Genomic DNA, 19225 nt, shown 5'->3' with positions numbered 1-19225 from the left:
GTAGAGGGCCTGGCACTAGTAGATTCTCAAAAATTAAAATACAATTATTATTGTTATTATTTTTAATAGAGTGCTTCAGAGCATTTACAAAGTGCTTTCATACACATTCACTTATTCAATGCTGACAACATCCCAGGAATATGGGAAGCATTTCTTCTAGCCAATCAATGATGCAATTGAGATTCAATAATAAGATAACTAAAGCAGGTTGCAGCCTGGATCCCCAGTGGGGGGCAAGCAGGAGGCAGCTGATCAATAATTCTCTCTCATCATTGATGTTTCTCTCTCTCACTCCCTCTCCATTCCTCTCTGAAATCAATAAAAAATATTTAAAAAATAACTAAAGCAATCAGCAATCTGAGCCATTATTATTATTACTAGAGGCCCGGTGCATGGGCCCAGTGCATGGGGATCGGGCCAAAACTGGCTCTCCAACATCCCCCGAGGGGTCCCAGATTGCGAAAGGGCACAGGCCAGGCTGAGGGACCCCACCGGTGCATGATCAGGGTCCAGGAGGGACTGCAGGAGGGCTCTAGGGTGTGTCTGGCCCATCTTGCCCAGTCCCGATTGGCCAGACCCCAGCAGCAAGCTAACCTACCAGTTGGAGCATCTGCCCCCTGATGGTCAGTGCACATCATAGCGACTGGTCGAACAGTTGAACAATCGGTCGAACACTTAGCATATTAGGCTTTTATTATATAGGACTAGAGGTCCGATGCATGAAGATTCATGCAAGAATGGGCCTTCTTTCCCCTGGGTGCCGGCACCACCTTTGCTCCAGCCCGGAGCTGCCTTTCTGTGTTTGTTCTGGCCTGGAGGCGCCTTTCCTCCTACACACACTGCCCAGAGGCCCGAAGTGGCTGGGGCGGTCAGCGCCTGTGTATGCAAATTAACCCGCCTTCTTTGTTGGGTTAATTTCCATACTCACTCCTGACTGGCTGGTGGACGTCACAAAGGTACAGTCAATTTGCATCTTTCTCTTTTATTAGTGTAGATTATTATTACTTATTGAGCTCTTTCTACATGCAGTTACTACACTAGGCACTTTTCCAGCCATTTTTAATCGTAACAGCAACCCTTTGAAGAGGTACCATTGCCATGATTGGTCCTTACTCTACAGACAACAAACTGAGACTAAGAGAGGCTACCCATGTGTTGCCTAAATTCACACAGTTAGCAAGTGGCTGAGCTAGAACACGGCCCCGGGTCTGTCTGCTAAACCCATGATCCTGAGAACCGCTGTAAAGCAGTGAAGACAGGACCAAGAGCCAGATTTCTCTACTGAAAACCTGTTTCCTTCTGTGTACACCACAATGTCCTTGGGTGGATGGATCTAAAACTATGGGTATTTGACAAGGATGTTTCCAAGCAGAGACAATCCTTGTCCTCATCTAGTGTCCCTGTAAGTGACCCAGTCTCAGGGCCCGCGGTTCACGCACCGGGCGTGTTTGCGCACATGCAGGAAGAGCCTGACTCCCACAGCATCGTGAGAAGTTAAAGCAGCGTCTCTAAGAGGCGGCAGGACAGGCAGATGCCTCCAGTGCATCGCACACATACACACCCCCCACAGAGCTGCCATTATGTACATGGAATCAAATTCAACTCCACCGAAACTGTCAGGAATTTCTTATCAAGAGAATAGTTTCTCAATAAGAATTAACTGCCAGTCGAAGGCTTCTAAATCAAAATTATGTGCTAGGGAAGCTGGAACACGTGGAGGTGGCTGATCAGATGCGGACACGAGGAAGTGGGAGCGGCTGAGCTGACATCCGGATCGAGGGTGCGCACATGTGCGGATCCAGACAACTCGCCCAGACCCAGCCTGAGCTGCGTGGTGAACTCTCTGATGCAGGGGCAAGGGGCTGCCATCTCAGCTGGGGTTTCTCGGTCCCCTGCTCTCGCTCTCCCTGCATCTCCTTCATCTGATTGGACCTGGGCTGGTCTCAGGGTCAAGTCCCCCACGGGTTCTCTCCTCCCTCTCCCAGCTCCCAGCCTCCTCCGTGCATTGCTGACTTCAACCCTGTTCAAAGCGGAACAGATTTCAAACAGACAGATGAGAGCCTTTGCTGTCACTGCAATGCTTCCAATTCGTAAATCTTTGACCGTATTTTCAGTCAATGGTCAATAGCAGTTTCCAGGGGGCTCTGAGCTCAATAGATTGTGAATGGAGCGGACTCACTTGGAACTTAGTGCCGTACGAGTATAAGGTGCCCCCCCCCTCACTTCAGAGCTAAAGGATATAATGTTTTTTCTTTCTTTGTTTTAAATATATTTATTGATTTCAGAGAGGAAGGGAGAGAGAGGGAGGGAGAGAGAGAGAGAGAGAGAGAGAGAGAGAGAGAAACATCAATGATGAGAGAGAATCATTGATCAGCTGCCTCCTGCACGTCCCACACTGGGGGGATCGAGCCCACAACCCAGGCATGTGCCCCGACCGGAAATTAAACCGTGACCTCCAGGTTCATAGGTCGACACTCAACCACTAAGCCACGCTGGCTGGGCTGTTTGCTTGTTTTAAATCCTCACCTGAGGATATTTTTCCATTGAAAGACAGGGAGAAACGTCGATGTGAGAAAAACACATCGATTGGCTGCCTCCTGCACGCCCCACACTGGGGATCGAGCCCGAAACCTGCGCATGTGGCCTTGACTGGAATCAAACTGAGGACCCTTCAGTCCGCAGGCCGTCACTCTATCCACTGAGCCAAACCAGCCAGGCAAGTATAATTTTAACAATACCTGTCCTACCTACATATCTCACAATGAGACAGGACATATAAATACAACACACACATGCACACACACACACACACACACACGCACACCCTCACTCACATTGTTACTGCTTTCTGAGGTCTTTTCTAGGCCCAGATGGGCCGGGACCTCTTTGAGGGCGGGGCCAGTATCTAACATATTGTGGTGGCCACATACCCAGGGCTCAGAACTATTACCAACCCCATCAGAGCCGCAAAAAAATTGCCACTCTGGGTGCTAATTGGGGCCCCGGAATGAAACACCAACGGTCCTTTGCTTTGCCTCTAAGAGACCCGGGCAAAGACTCGCTCAGCCCACACTCAGTGCTCAAATGCCTTTTCCAAACCGCCTCAGACGGACGGACGGATGGACGGACGGACTGATGGACGAGTGGAACAGGTGGTGGGAAGAGCCAGCCGCACTCAGACCCCAGGTGATGGTCTGACCTGGGACGGGCAGAGTGAGCGCTTCTCCTCTGGGAGCCCCGAGGGCAGGCTCATCTGCCCGTGGTGCCCAGGGACAGTGCCACCATCGCCCCAGCGACCGGCTGCACAGCGTGCGGGATGGAAAGGGTGACGAGATTATACAGAAAACAGAACTGCTGCCTTTCCAAGACAGAGCAGTTGTTAATACAAATGAACAGCTGTCTGGGAAGGAAACAGGCTTTTTCAGGCCCAGACAAAGCTCTATTTATTACATTTCAGAGACACGCCAATGGCAGCGTCTGAGAGCCGTCCGATCACGGGGAGCCGGACACCCCAATTACCCCCAAATCTGAAAGGTGAAGCCCAAAGAAAGACATGACTGTGAGAAAGACTTACAGAGAGCAAGTCCCTCCTTTTCCTCACAGGATCAGGTGGATGAATCCACTGTGTAGTGAATTAGTACAAAATTCCCACACTAAATACGGAAACCCAATAGAATATTCCATTCAAAATTCATTCACAGATGTTCATGTATAGTATTTTAAAATCTCAGTGCAAAATTCACTATTCTTGTTGGCCTACTGATATTATTTTTAAATATATATACGTTTTTATTGATTTCAGAGAGGAAGGGAGAGGAAAAGAGAGAGAAACATCAACGATGAGAATCATGTAGCAGCTGCCTCCTGCACGCCGCACACCGGGGATCAAGCCCACAACCCGGGCTTGTGCCCTGACCAGGAATCGAACGCTGACCTCCTGGTTCATAGGACGATGCTCAACCAGTGAGCCACACCGGCCGGGCAGGCCTGTTTATATTCCTGTGTTCGTGTTGGTTCTCGGTATTGCACTGCACCAAGCTCCGGGCCCGCCCCACGTGCTCCCAGGCAGTGCTCCGGGCTCACTGTGCTGGGCAAGGCTGCCATGGGAGGTGCTGGGCACGGCAGCCACTGAGGCAGGCCTGGGCTCCAATTTGTTCCCATCGACCCTGACCCTCCCAGAGGAGGCCTGGCTCACCAGCGCCTTCCGATTGATGAGCCCGGGTCTGGCTGCCGGAGAATGGACGGTCAGACTGTCATAAACAGATTCTGGCGAAGGAAAAAGAAAGGAAATCGTATTTAGTTGGGCCTGGGGAAAGTTAAACAATGAATCGAGTGACCAGACTGGGAGTCACTGTCATTCACATCCAATGTAGATTTCACTCGGAATCTTTTCGGTTCATCCCTCCAGCCAATCCAGTTCAAGGGAACTACAGACTTCAGTCCAGGTTGGAAGGCAACCGAACAGCAGCACAAAGAAACGCATTTGCTGTGATATTTATAGGTACTGTCTGTCCGTGTTCCTGACGAAGTGTGCCAAGGGGCTGTGCCGCGGGAGTCTTCGCCACCCCGTGCGAGAGCGCTTGCTCTCTCCTTCATCCACTTCTTGTTTATTGTTCTACCTTCCTTCCCACACACCTCACCGGGTGTTGTGCAGTTTAGGAAGTTAGCGAAGGCTTGCGATTTTCCTAACGAAAGGTGTTATGGTGTTATGTAAATACACAGTATTAGTTTGTCTTTATTCCAGCATTACTGGTTTGAAATAGTTCAGTGTGTGTAAATATGCTTAATAACGTGTATTAATTGGATTTTTTTTTTTAGTCATTCCCTGGCATCCCAGTTAACAAAGTGGTAGCGGGCTTACTTGCACATTGAAACATTCGGCATGGTCTCAACTATCCATTGGTCTTTGTCCCTTTCAAATCAAGTTCTAGCTGGATGAAACCACTAAGCCAGGGGTGGGCAAACTTTTTGACTCGAGGGCCACAATGGGTTCTTAAACTGGACCGGAGGGCCGGAACAAAAGCATGGATGGAGTGTTTGTGTGAACTAAATATAAATTCAAAGTAAACATCATTACATAAAAGGGTACGGTCTTTTTTTTTTAGTTTTATTCATTTCAAACGGGCCGGATCCAGCCCTCAGGCCGTAGTTTGCCCACGGCTGCACTAAGCACTCATAGCCATTTGCTTGAACACTAGCAAACACAGACTCACTAAGGTGTGACCTCCCATGAAAGTAAACAGAGGGATATGCAAAGGGTAAAGTTCATAGCATGGCAACTAGCCCAAGGATGGGAACAAGTATGTGAGCTCCCTATAAACAATTAGCATAACTAAAAAGCCCAAGTGTATACCATTCAGAAAACACATTTAAAGTGCCACCATATACCAACACATGTTTTCAATCGGACTCTCCAAAAATAAATATTACTCTGAGGACAGACTGTCAATCAGGGTCATGGAAGCTCTTGACAGACACTTCTGTTCCCCTATGAACATCATTTTGTCCAACCGTGTTGGTGATCTCGGGTCAAGAGGACTCAACCATTGGCAACTCAGCTTTCTTCACAAGGTTCTGAATGAGTTAGTTTCAACCTTCTCTGTAGGCAACAGCCCCTCCATGTGCTGGCTCCCATAGGAGCATGAAAGTTTACATCATTTATTCCTTTAAATAGCCTGTATGGGCATGTGCCCATGTGGCAGAAGGGTCTGTTATGCTCTCCATCACAAGTGGCAGAGGGCACGTCCTGTGCAAATGGAGTCAAAAGCATAAGCTCTAGAATTATTATGAGGATTGGGAGGAGGTGTCAATGAATGACTGAAAAATGCACAAAATCCATCAAATGGCGAGTTTAATGAGTAATGTTATTTTTAAAGATATTTTTATTGCTTTCAGAGAGGAAGGGAGAGGGAGAGAGAGATACAAACATCAATGATGAGAAAGAATCATTGATCGGCTACCTCCTGCACGCCCACCACTGGGGATCGAGCCAACAACACGGGCGGGCTTGTGCCTTGACTGGGAATTGAACCGCGACCTCCTGGTTTATAGGTCGGCGCTCAACCCCTAAGCCACGCTAGAAGTGGCTTGATTTGGGATTGTCATGGGGCTGGGCAGCCAGTGACACTTCAGGGCAGCTGGCTGGGCCATCGGGAGGTCCAATAAGGCACAGAACCAGGCCATGATCTTGGGAATGTCAGGATGGTCGACCAGAAGTCATGTGCTGCTTCTCCTCTTGGGCCTCAAGTCTAAAATGGTCTTTCAAAATATGGAATCCACAGGATTCTCGACACACGCCCGCATCTCCTGAGAAGTCCAGTATCGCTCCTCTTCTCTGGTCTCCTTGTCCCTGTTCCCTCTTCCGTGTTCCACGCCCTGGCTCTTATCACAGTGCATCCTGACGATCTATCTCCTGCGCTGAAATGCTGGCTCCTTCTGAGCAGCGGCTGAATCTGACCGGTTCCCACAGCGTCCGGCACAGGGCCTGCCTGACACATGGGTGTTCGATGAAAGAACGGATTATAAGGACAGCGTCACAGTGGACTTGACTGTGCTTCTAAAGGACCTATTGGCCTGGGATCAGGTGACGCCACAGTGTAAATGTCGAGATTCGTTTATCCTTTTGATGAAGGTGGCTTTCAAAGAACCACTGGCCAAAGCTGCCATTTCCGCTTGCGGATGAAGTAGAGACTTGGTTGCCTTTGGAGCAGGCGTGTTGCTTTCACTGTCCAAAGATCCCGGGCTTTTTGTTGTTGTTGTTGTTTGGCGTTTTCTGTTGTTGTTGTCGTTTGTTTGCTAAAAGAAAACTAGATGAAAGAGGGCAATGCCTTGTGCACGGAAGACCTTGGGACTTTCTAGGAAAACAATTCCTTGGCAGCAGCTCCATGATTCTGCTATAGATGCTAGGGTTGTAGAGCCAACCAAGAGGCAGGGATTTTAAGGCAATGTGAAGAAAATACCCCAATATTCATTTGTGCTGTCGTTCGCTCATTCATCTGTTCAACAAACATTTACCAAACAAGCTAGTAGATTACTTCCGGTGGGTATTGGGAAATAGTGGAGAGCAAGACAGACAAGATTTCACCCCAAGGAGGGGGTGTGGTTGTGAACAAGACCCACATTTGTGGGAATTTTGCAAATATGCTTCTAGGAAAATTTTAGGAGAGAATCCTCACTGGTCTCATCCCAAAGATGTTGTGTTTTAGTTCCTTTGTTTAAACAGAAGTCCATACACATTTCTCAGCTCTAGCCACAGTGGCCACCAAAATATATTAGATATGGGCCCCTTCCCTCAAAGAGGTCCCAACCCACTTGGGCCCAGAAAAGACCTTTGCACATGGGAAAAAAAAGCAGTCAAACCCAGCCAGCATGGCTCAGTGGTTGAGCATCAACCTATGAACCAGAAGTTCATGGTTCCATTCCCGGTCAGGGCACATGCTTGGGTTTCAGGCTTGATCCCCAGTAGGGGTCGTGCAAGAGGCAGCCCATCGATGATTCTCCCTCATCACTGATGTTCCTATCTTTTTCTCCCTCTCTTCCTCTCTGAAATCAATAAAAACATATTTTAAAAAGAAAAAGAAAGCAGTCAATGCGTATGAGGGGAATGATCCAGGTGTGAAGTGTGTGGGGAGGCGGGGGAGGAGGTCCTTAGAATTCAGAAGAGGAATTCATTCAAGAAAACTCCATTGCCCCTAAAGCACGGTGCATTGTGGATTCTTACAATGCACAATGGTAAATCTATGTGCACTGCTCGCCCAGAAGTAAGGAGGGGGTGGAAGTGAAGCAGACTGTCTCTCTGATAACAAAGATTTCAGTGCAATGCAGTTCAAAACCCAGAGGAAAGGTACTGTAGCGCCAACCTGACTGATGTGCCAAGAAAGTGAAAATGGTTCCCATTAGTGCACATTTTCTTGGAGACTTAAGAGGGTGGACTTCTAAAAGCTCTCAAAGACGACCAGTCATGCTCAGACAGTTACCAGGATCTGGTCATTCCTGACAACCCTGCTGCGGACCACAACAAAGACTTCTGGGGCCTGTTCCCCCCGCCTCCCCCACCCGCACCCCCGTTCCTGGGGCCACGAGGGCAGGGTCTCCTTCCAGGGCTCAGCCTGGAACAGTCGGACTTTGATCAGCCTTCTATCTGACTGTATTTTAGTAAATTATCCATGTAGTTGTATTTTGACAGCTCTCTTTACAGCAGTAAAACAAAATGTGTGCATCGCAAATGGCAAAGATTCAAATTTCAGCTATGTTTATCCAAAATAGCACTGAACTGCTTCTGTACTTATGCTATACTGCCTACAGCTTTACGGAAGGGGAGACAGATGGGATGAATTTAGCAGGGAAACAGCTGTGGCTTGAAGAAGAGACAAGCAAAAGTTTTGCTATCAGGCTTCATTATGGATCAAGGTATCAGTCAAATCTGCATCCGTAAGGCAGCCAAAAAAGTGTTTTTCACTTGACTGGTGATAATTACCTTTCCTCAACAGCTGACGATGCTCTAAGGAAGTGTAATAATTAGGCAACGAGAGGCAACAGGCAGTGCGTTGCTGGGAACTGTGTTCCCCTCAGGTGCGCGGGGGCAGGGGCTCATGGACCACGGACTCCAACCACCTGAGAGACCCCAAGCCCAGGAATCCGCTGGGGGGAGTTCACAGGAACAGGAAACAGGAGAAAACATTATCCCGGGAGACTGGAAGCTGGAGCTTATCTGTGGGACCAGGACGTCACTGAAAGGAAGTTCAGCAGCTCCCCCTCCAACTTCCCACCCATTTCTCGCCAATGAGCGAGCATCGCTCATCCATGGCCCCAATCGACGGGGCCTGTACTAGTTCCCGCTCGTGGGAACGCACAGTTGGGCTATTTATCCTGTGATTCATCTTTGTCTATGTTAACATGTCCAATGGGATGTTCTTCAAGACGGACCTGCTTCAGCTTTCTGCGGACACACACCTGCGGTGTTGACACTGCCGAGGTGGTCATCGGTGACTCTGCACGTGGGGCTGGCTCAGGTGACGGCTCCTGGCTGGCACCGACTCCGGCTCGGGGAAACTAGCAGATGTGCTACCGCAGATCCTGCAGATCCTCCCACACAAAGTGGCGTTCACTGCACAGACTTGTGTTTAAAATAAGAAACCACACATCCTGTGAAAAACTAGTGTCTCTTTATATATTACCTTAAGTAGAGGTCTCTCTATATCAGTGATGGCGAACCTATGACACGCGTGTCAGAGGTGACACGCGAACTCATTTTTTTGGTTGATTTTTCTTTGTTAAATGGCATTTAAATATATAAAATAAATATCAAAAATATAAGTCTTTGTTTTACTATGGTTGCAAAGATCAAAAAGTTTCTATATGTGACACGGCACCAGAGTTAAGTTAGGGTTTTTCAAAATGCTGACACGCTGAGCTCAAAAGGTTCTCCATCACTGCTCTATATATTGCACATTATTAACATCTGATACATTGCTCTATTAAATAGATTTAAAAATATTTTTGTTGATGTCAGAGAGGAAGGGAGAGGGAAAGAGAGATAGAAACAACAGTGATGAGAGAGAATCATTGATCGGCTGCCTCCTGCACGGCCCCTACTAGGGATGGAGCCTGCAACCCGGGCATGTGCCCTGACTGGGAATCGAACCGTAACGTCCTGGTTCATAGGCTGATGCTCTACCAGAGCCACGCAGGGCGGGCTGAAATAGATTTTATAAATCTGACTTATGCCACAGAGTGAATAACATGTCCACCCAGATCAGTGATATTGATACTGCGACGCTAACAGGAAAAAGCATGCAGAGAAAGGCTGTAAGAGAAACAAAGTCTGACATGTCTGCAGTAAACCATGGTGTGACAGTGACATTCGCTGGCACACGATTCTCCTAAAACGTTCGGAATTACCACATCACCACTGAGGGGTAAGACAGGGACAGCATGAACATACTCAAAAGCATGTTTCTGATGAGAAACTTACTTCCTAAGCATTTTCCCATTACTATTCCCACTCCTTCCAAAGGTTGTACATTTTCTTTCCTTTGATGAACAATTATTTCCTCCCCTGCAGCCTTTCAACAACTCCCCTCTAATTTTTCTGTGACTTTTGTTCCCCAAACGCCTCCATCTGACTCTATCTTGACAAGCTCCCATACTGAGTCCAATTGAATCATCTTCTTTTTTTTTAAGATTTTTAAATTGATTTTTAGAGAGAGAGGAAGGGAGAGGAAAAGAGAGAGAAACATCAATGTGACAGCAAGACATCAATCAACTGCCTCCTGCATGGCCCACACCAGGGATCGAGCCTGCAACCCGGGCATGTGCCCTGACCGGGAATCGAACCGGCAACCTTTCGGTGCATGGGATGGCACCCAACCAACCGAGCCACACTGGCCTGGGCAGGTCCGTCTTCTCTTTAGGGGCAGAGAGACAGTGAGGTATTGCAGCGAAGCGCAGGCTCTGGGGCCAGGCAAGCCTGTTACGTTCCAGCTTCGCGCATAGGGACTGCGAGCTGCGCTCACACCTCCTGTCCCGGAGCCTCAGTTTCCCTGTCTGTAACTGGGGGTAAACCCTGGAGGGCTGAGGGGGAGCACCTGGTGTGACGTCCGAGTAAACTGTCAATAATAGGAGGCACGTTTTATCATCGAAAAGAAAGATTTTACTGAAATGCCTTTCTGCCAGTCTCTTCTTTTAAATTATTGCGGCTCTTCTGTTTCTTCTCAGCAGTCATCAGTGTGGCTGAGATTTCAGGGAACATAAACATACTGGAAACTGTCAATATTTCACTCTCTCTACCACATTTTATTCCATCGATAAGATGATAAGGTTTTCACATATAGAGGATACTAATGCTAAGGTATGTATGCCAGGCATAGAGATGTAAGGCTTAGAGGTGTAAAGCATAGGTGTGTAAGGCATGAGATGTAAGCCACAGGTGTGTAAGGCATAATATGTGAGACACAAGTGTATAAGGCACAGGTGTGTAAAGCACAGGTGTGTAAGGCACAGGTGTGTAAGGCATAGAGATGTCAGGCACAGGTGTGTAAGACACAGGTGTGTAAGGCACAGTGATGTAAGGCACACGTGTGTAGGGCTTGAGATGTGAGACACAGGTGTGTAAGGCACAAGTGTGTAAGGCATGAGATGTGAGAGAGACAGGTGTATAAGGCACAAGTGTGTAAGGCATGAGATGTGAGAGACACAGGTGTGTAAGGCACAAGTGTGTAAGGTATGAGATGTGAGACACAAGTGTGTAAGGCACAGGTGTCAGGCATGAGATGTGAGACACAGGTATGTAAGGTACAAGTGTGTAAGGCATGAGATGTGAGACACAGGTGTGTAAGGCACAGGTATGTAAGGCATGAGATGTGAGACACAGGTGTGTAAGACAGGTGTGTAAGGCATAGGTGTGTAAGGCATGAGATGTGAGACAGGTGTGTAAGGTACAGGTGTGTAAGGCATGAGATGTGAGACAGGTGTGTAAGGCACAGGTGTGTAAGGCATGAGATGTGAGACACAGGTGTGTAAGGCACAGAGATGTAATGTATAGACATTAGGACTGGATTCAGAAATGGATCAGATGCTCCTTGTGGGACATAGTGGCAGTTTAATGGCAGGAAAACAGCTCAAAGCACAGATAACGGGACCATGAGCTAATGCCATGTCTCACTGGAACTGACAGGATGCTTTTTACCCCCCACTTTTATGGGAGCTGAAATGCTTCTAAGATTCTTCATATCAGCATCCCCTCTTCATAGCAGCACTATGGAGCAACACTGCCTGGGCCAGGTTCTGCCTCTGTCAGTGGGGAGCTGGGTGACTTTGGGCCAGTTCCTTAACCTCTCTGTGCCTCAGTGGTAAAACAGGGACAAGGCTGGCTCCTGCCCCATAGGGGTGTTATAAGAATTAAACATGTTAATAAAGGTAAGTGCTTAGAACAAGAACAATGCTCTAGCTGAAACTGGTTTGGCTCAGTGGATAGAGCGTCGGCCTGTGGACTGAAAGGTCCCAGGTTCGATTCCGGTCAGGGGCATGTACCTGGGTTGCGGGCACATCCCTGGTAGGAGATGTGCAGGAGGCAGCTGATCGATGTTTCTCTCTCATCGATGTTTCTAACTCTCTATCTCTCTCCCTTCCTCTCTGTAAAAAAAATCAATAAAATATATTTAAAAAAAACAAAACAAAACAGAACAATGCTCTAAGTTCTAGTGCAGAGTAGGTACTATCTAAAATTACTGCTATAATAATGATATGATGCTAAATATTATTATACATTATGTTATATATTTAAATACTAAGTACTGTTATTGTAAGGAGTGCTGGGAAATTTACATGGTGGCAAGAGGTTTCATACATTATTCAAAGCCATCAAACTGTGGAGACTGTGGGATGAGGAGGAGGTGAGGAAGATTCCAGTACAAAATGAGAAAGGCAGGGTCCTGGCCGGGGAGCAAAAGTGTGGATGCATCTTTCTTACAGCGAAGACCTTAAGGTTGTCTTTGTTGACGAGTCAGCCTTCTTCCTAAGAACCAAGCTGCTGAGGGTCATGACCTGCTCAGGCCCGCACAGAAGTCAAGGTCAAACAGAACCCTGCCTTGTGCCTCCTGAGGCTCCTTTTGAGATGGGTCCTGAGGCCTACAGGGAGATCTAGCCACACCAGGAGACCTGATGGTTATATTTCCTTTTAAATATATATTATTGATTTCAGAGAGGAAGGGAGAGAGATAGAGAGATAGAAACATCCATGATGAGAGAGAATCATTGACTGGTTGCCTCCTGCACGCCCCTTACTGGGGGGATCAAGCCAGCAACCAGGGCATGTGCCCTTGGCTGGAATCGAACCTGGGAACCTTTGGTCCGCAGGCTGATGCTCTATCCACTGAGCCAAACCGGCTAGGCTTGATGGTTATATTTCTGACAGAGAGAGATGTCTTGGATATTGCAGCCAAAAAGAAGAAAACACGTAACAACAGTCTAGCAGCAATGCTGTCTCACAGTGTAAGTCAGAAATTCCTGTCTCGCCCTAGCTGGCTTGACTCAGTGGATAGAGTGTCGGCCTGTGGACCGAAGGGTCCTGAGTTTGATCCCGGTCAAGGGCACATGCCTGGGTCCTCAGTGGGGGGTGAGGTGGGAGGGGGGTGTGCGGGAGGCAGCCAATCAATGATTCTCTCTCATCATTGATTTTTCTCTCTCTCCCTTTCTCTCTGAAATCAATAAAAATATATTTTTGAAAAAACCCTGTCTCTTGGTGTCCTCATATTAATCAGTGATAATAGCCACCCTGGATAACCACATAACGAGGGGTGAGAAAGCACCAACTGAAATTCACAAAGCACACGTGAGGGTGCAGTGATGCAAACACAGAAGTGATCTCTCTTTAAAGAATCAATTCTGAGCGCCTTAAATTGTTGTGTTAAAGATAAAGGTTTTTGAAACTAAGAAAAAGCTGGACGTCGATACTGTACTTTGCCATCAGCCGTCGGCATTATAAATGCCACGTGTGTACCAGGAAGGCTACCAGCAGAAAGCTCCGAAGTAAACACACTGCATTTGAAAAAGCTGTTTCCTGGTGCCTAATGCCAGTCAACAAAGGCGGGGACCAGCATGGACTCTGACAGGCCACGCAAAGCCTGTCGGGGGGCGGGGGGGGGGGGGGGGGGGCGTCTCTCCCTGTATTTTCTGCAGGGCTTCTGCACCACATTTAACATTATCAGCTGTAAATGATCCGTTCAGCCTGGCCGGCATGGCTCAGTCTATGAACTAGGAGGTCACGGTTTGATTCCCGGTCAGGGCACATGCCCGGCTGGTGGGCTTGAACCCCAATGTGGGGTGAGCAGGAGGCAGCCAGCCGATCAATGATTCTCTCTCATCATTGATGTTTCTATCTCTCTCCCTCACCCTTCCTCTCTGAAATCAATAATAAATATATTTTAAAAAATTATCAATTTAAAAGGAAAGAACTGTTTTGGACCTCAAACCAACTAATGGACAAGGCGGACACTTCGATGAATTATTTTTGGTTTTGTGATTATTTTCACTGGTGATGGAACGCTCAGAATAAATTTTATTTCGTGTCTTCAGAGTCAACAGAATAGACACACACTGAATTTGAATATTTGTAAGACCCTTTCCATAAAGAAAAATTCTGATCATCAGTAAACTGTTACAAAGCAGTATGCAACTGATGGTAAAGAATAAAGCGTCCATTTAAAACAGAGCATTAAAGCTTCCAGCATGTGTGATAAACACCTATGGCTCCACCACCCATTCTCCTTTTTGGGAGTTCATCACTACATGTGCTGTGATGACCTGCTCCCCTAGAATCAGAATAAAGCAGATTTGGTTTTTTCTCCTCCCCACCCCCAACCCAGATGAATGCACAAACCCTTAAAAACAAATGTTCTTTAAAAGACAGCATGGTGAGTGTATTTAATATTGATTAAATATACAGTATCAAGTAGAAAAAGATTTTCTACTTGAACTCTGACTCTTCCAGTCCCATCTACATATATAAAAGGTTAATATGCAAATTGTCCACTCGGAGATGGACCAGGAGAGCGGGAGTTCGATCATTCGCTATGACGTGTGCTGACCACCAGGGGGCGGCGCAGAACATGGTGGGTGACCAGCAGTGGCAGCGGGGCACTAAGGGAGCGAGGGAAGGAGGAGACAGGGAGGCCAGGCCTTACCCTGCATGAATTTCGTGCACCGGGCCTCTAGCTCTACAATAAAAAGTTAAATCAGATCAGAACGAAAAGTCACTTCCCTGCCTTTTTAAAAAATGCCGGGAATGACTCCCTTTGACCTTGGCATGTGGGTGTAAAAATAAAAGCTGAAAGATTGGTTTTCTTTATATATTGTATTTGCATGAATTTCTTTTTATCGTTTTCTCTAAGCAGATTCTCCCACACTGGTTTCAATACAATTGGAGACATACATTTTTAAAATAAAAATAAAAATACTATTTACGTCGTAATTATATCCCCACATTTGTCACCAGATTATATTTCTGCAGGTCCCTTACACTAATCTTCTGAAAGGCCCCCACAGCTTTTAGATTTGAATGACCTGAACGGCAGTGACCTTGAGTCCCCTGCATGACCCAGGTGGGCCACAGAGCTAATAAGGGGACTTCCCCGCCGGCCAGGGCCAGGGCCAGGATGACAGGAAACCTGAGCACCTTTCTCAGAGCTAATTTGCCAGGTGTCCTTTCCAGAGCACAACCCGGAGAGAAAGCTGAGGAGCGGCCTCCCATCCCATCCCGATCCACTGGGGGCTTCTGGTCCATCCGATGGACAAGCAGTTGGAGGAACAGCAAACCAGGAGGACGAAGGCCAGAGCAGGAAGCCGGCGCTCAGCCCCAGCCCCGGCACGGGGACCACGCGGTGCCACAGGTCCCTGAGCCTGACACACATGCCCGAGTGCAGAGACCGTTCTGCTCTGTTTTTTGGTTTCGTTGGGGCCCAGGACCGTGTCCAACCCGGTGACACCAGCTGCCGGTTTGTTGGTCACACAATCAGACGGACTCTGCCCTTGAACGTGACCCAGACACAGGGTCCTGATAAACGAATCCCATTTCTGAGCATCACAAGGGCAACTTACTACGACAGTGGTTCTCAACCTTCCTAATGCCGCGACCCTTTAATACAGTTCCTCATGTTGTGGGGACCCCCAACCATAACATTATTTCCATTGCTACGTCATAACTGTAATTTTGCTACTGTTATGAATCGTCATGTAAACATCTGATATGCAGGATGTATTTTCATTGTTACAAATTGAACATGATTAATCACAAATGCAATATGTAATTATATATGTGTTTTCCGATGGTCTTAGGTGACCCCTGTGAAAGGGTCGTTGGACCCCCAAAGGGTCGCGACCCACAGGTTGAGAACCGCTGTACTACGATGAATGATGCTGCTAAGTGAAGAATGGCCACTGGACGAATCCATTTTTTAAATCTGGATTTAACAGATTGGCTTTGCCTACAGTGAAATATACCCAGAGGGCGTGGCTTTCAATCGAGCGGCATGTGGAGGGAGATGTCCTGAATTGTTCAAGTTCAGAGCCCCCAGTCTCAGCACAACTGAGTGTGAGCAGGGGAGGCAGCAGAGAAGAATGAACTGGTCAGCAGTCGGCCCACTCCCTCATGTTGGGGAAAAAGAAAAGCTCAAAATTCCCTGGGATGTGTCTGCTATCGATTTAAGAACTTTTCATCCCTTCATTCTGACATGGAAAGGTTCCCTCCCTTCTTTTAAAATCGCATGTTTCCTTAAAACGGTGCCCTGGCTATTTCTTGCCTGAGGAATTTGGGCATTTTTATCACAAATGGTGCGCATCACTTTAAACTAATATTGGATTTGAATATTGAGACTGAGATGAACACTGTCACATGGCTATGCGATGGGGGCTTCTATTCCTGTCGTCTGGAAGCTTTCTCCGACCGGCCAGCCACCGCCTGGCACACGGCGTTTGTCGTGTTTATTAAATCCTGAGCGACAGAGGTCCGCGTGCGGTGCTGCTCGCTATGCAAAATGCAGGGACAGACACAGAGCCTCTCCCTCAGCTGCTCAGACAGGTCTATGCAACCAGGAGGCAGTGCGGTTACAGGAAGAGCGTGTGTTTCAGGGAGTGCAGGTGCTGTTTTTAAAATACATTTTTGTTGACTTCAGAGAGGAAGGGAGAGGAGAGAGAGAGAGAAACATCAATGAGGAGAGAGAATCATGGGTGTGCTGCCTCCTGCACACCCCACACTGGGGATGGAGCCCGCAACCCGGGCGTGTGCCCTGACCGGGAATCTAACTGTGACCTCTAGGTTCACAGGTTGATGCTCAACCATTGGGCAACACTGGCTGGGCAAGGAAGCTCAGTTATTTAATAGTTTCACCTCTAAGCCTGCTTGCCAACTAGGCTTTGACCGTGGCCTTCAATGTCCGCCCTCGTCAGGCCTCGTTGCCCAGTTTTAGCAAGAAGCTGCAGAGTTCTGAGAGAATCCGCTACCTCAGGTGTCTGATCAACCTGGACACCTGGTCAGACCCCTTTGCCTTCCCCATCCCGGGGGGCACACAATCACTTTGGCCTGATGCTCCTTCTTGGTAATTTTCTATCTACTGTTCTCCTCCATCCTGCTCCTTGGCTCTAAACCCCCTTTTCCGCGCTGCATTTGGAAAGAATCCTGTTCTCTACTGAGGTGTGCTTCCCCTTGTTGCAATAGCTCCTGAATAAAATCTGTTTTTACCGTTTTAACGCCTGTCAGGCCCGGGTCTCTCTCTCTCTCTCTCTCTTTCTCTCAAATGTACTTTTTATTGATTTCAGAGAAGAAGGGAGAGATAGAAACATCAATGATGAGATGGAATCATTGATTGGCTGCTTCCTGCACGCCCCCTACTGGGGATCAAGCCCGCAGCCCAGGGAGGTGCCCTTGACCGTAATCGAACCCGGGACCCTTCAGTCTGCAGGCCGACGCTCTATCCACTGAGCCACACCGGCTAGAGCTCGGGTTTCTCTCTGATACCTTGGAGAGGCATCAGAGAAAATATTTGCTCCTTTGAAGAACAAGATTCCTATTAGCACCGATAGCAAATGAGATCTATTACACTCTGCGAGAGTCAAAACCATATTAGCCACTCAAAACACGCCACCTCTTTTCTTACTCAGACTTAAAATGTACCTTCTAACACCCACTCTACAGGTCAATGACATCCGCTGGGCTGCAGGACAAGGTGCAATGCCTTGTGGGTGGATGCATCACCTCCCAGCGCCAAGGAAGCCACAGGTGCAGGAGGCCCCTCCGCCCGATGAGCAGGTGGGAGTCTGGGAAGGGGACGCTGACTTCTAGCTCCACTGCAGGCAGCTCCCAGGGGTTCCGCATGGCCTCCCGGTCGCCAAGGGAAGACAATACCAACAGCCCGCCTCGCACAGCATGCATGGGAAGAAGTATCTAGTGCATGTTTTAAAGGTCACTGCATATAGAACAGCTAGATAGTTGAAGCAAAATACCATATTCATCAGTGAAATAGAGAAGTTTAGCAGCCTTCATCTGTTCTCATTTTAAATTTACCCCAGTATGTAAATGAGGGGATTTAAAAAAGCACCAGGCAAGATTCTCAGCTAGGTGCGAAGAAAAGCACAACCAAGAGGCAAATTTGTGACTTGAAGTGTAAGAATTTGCCAAATGGGCTGTACTTACATTTTACTAGTGATCTGAGTTTCTGCAAAGCCAATAGAAAGCTCCCAATTATCGTTAAATACCCAGAGCAGAAATTTGCTGCTAAACTGCTGTGCAGGATCGGTCTCGGGCTGGCTTTTATAAACATCTGATTTTATGGGCTGAAATCATCACAGGAATACCACACACAAAGCTGAACTTTAAACACATAGTCCCAGTCACAGACAGAGTCTGAAGGAAAGAAAACAAATACAATTTGGATTAGAGACTGAATTATCTGATTTAAAATATATATATATATTTCGCTGCAGTGGAGAGAATCGACTTAGCCAGGATCAGCAGTAACTTAACATTTGAAAATCCGATTGATGGCAAATGAGATACCTGATCATCCTCAACAGCGCTCTCTTCCATCAGCACATTTGCTCTCCCCTAAACAGGCACAGAGGAGGGTTTGTGATTCACTCTCTCGAGTTCTCCCTGGGCCAATGTTACACTGAGACATCGGCCTGCTATTTGAACAACACCCTGTGTGGTTTCCACGGGACAAACTACCTTTGGAAATAAAATGAACCCCATTAAATGAAGCCAAAGGGAAAGTCGAATTCAAGAGCATCGCACAGTCTCTAACCCAAGAGACGGGAGACCTGGCCTTTTAGATGGCGCTGAGCCTGCTGACCCGGTCTGGGGCCTCGCCAGCTGAGGGGAGTGTCCTTCAGAGTCCGAGATGGCCCAGGTGGCCACAGAGCCCAGCCCGAGAGGAAAGGAGACAGATGTGCACTCTGGCACCAAACTGAACTCTGCCTCAAGTCTAGTTTTTTCACAAGACTGAGTATAAACCTAGTCTTAGAATGCTTTTGAGCACTTCCTGCTTCTTCAAGCAACACCATGCTATGTAATCTACTATGAAAAACGGGAATCCTATATAATAAAGAGCTAATATGCTAATTAGACCAAACAGCCGAACGACCGTCCGGACGACATTCCAGACCGGACGAAGCCAGGGCCGCGAGGGCTGAGCCCCTTGCATGAATTTCGTGCATCGGCCTCTAGTAATAAAAT

The 19225-nt window shown here is 47.7% G+C and overlaps 1 protein-coding gene across 4 annotated transcripts in view; it reads right to left on the bottom strand.

Moving 5' to 3' along the window:
• SDCCAG8 (SHH signaling and ciliogenesis regulator SDCCAG8) overlaps positions 1 to 19225 on the bottom strand; it is a 205974-nt gene that overhangs the window by 31621 nt on the left and 155128 nt on the right. Inside the window, exon 17 of one of the 4 annotated variants that reach the window (XM_070401362.1) lies at positions 4196 to 4266. The exons of the other annotated variants lie outside the window; for them this stretch is intronic. Coding sequence (XP_070257463.1) covers positions 4254 to 4266 — 13 coding nt within the window. The 3' untranslated portion in view covers positions 4196 to 4253. Of the gene's footprint in view, positions 1 to 4195; positions 4267 to 19225 lie in introns of those variants that run through there. 4 annotated transcript variants of the gene reach the window in all.

This window comes from Myotis yumanensis, unplaced genomic scaffold (assembly GCF_028538775.1).
Source record: "Myotis yumanensis isolate MYYU_CA2020_CCGP unplaced genomic scaffold, mMyoYum1.0.hap1 SCAF_22, whole genome shotgun sequence".
NCBI lineage: Eukaryota > Metazoa > Chordata > Mammalia > Chiroptera > Vespertilionidae > Myotis > Myotis yumanensis.
The sequence above is the reverse complement of the archived record's forward strand: the minus strand, read 5'-3'. Positions and strand labels throughout refer to the sequence as shown.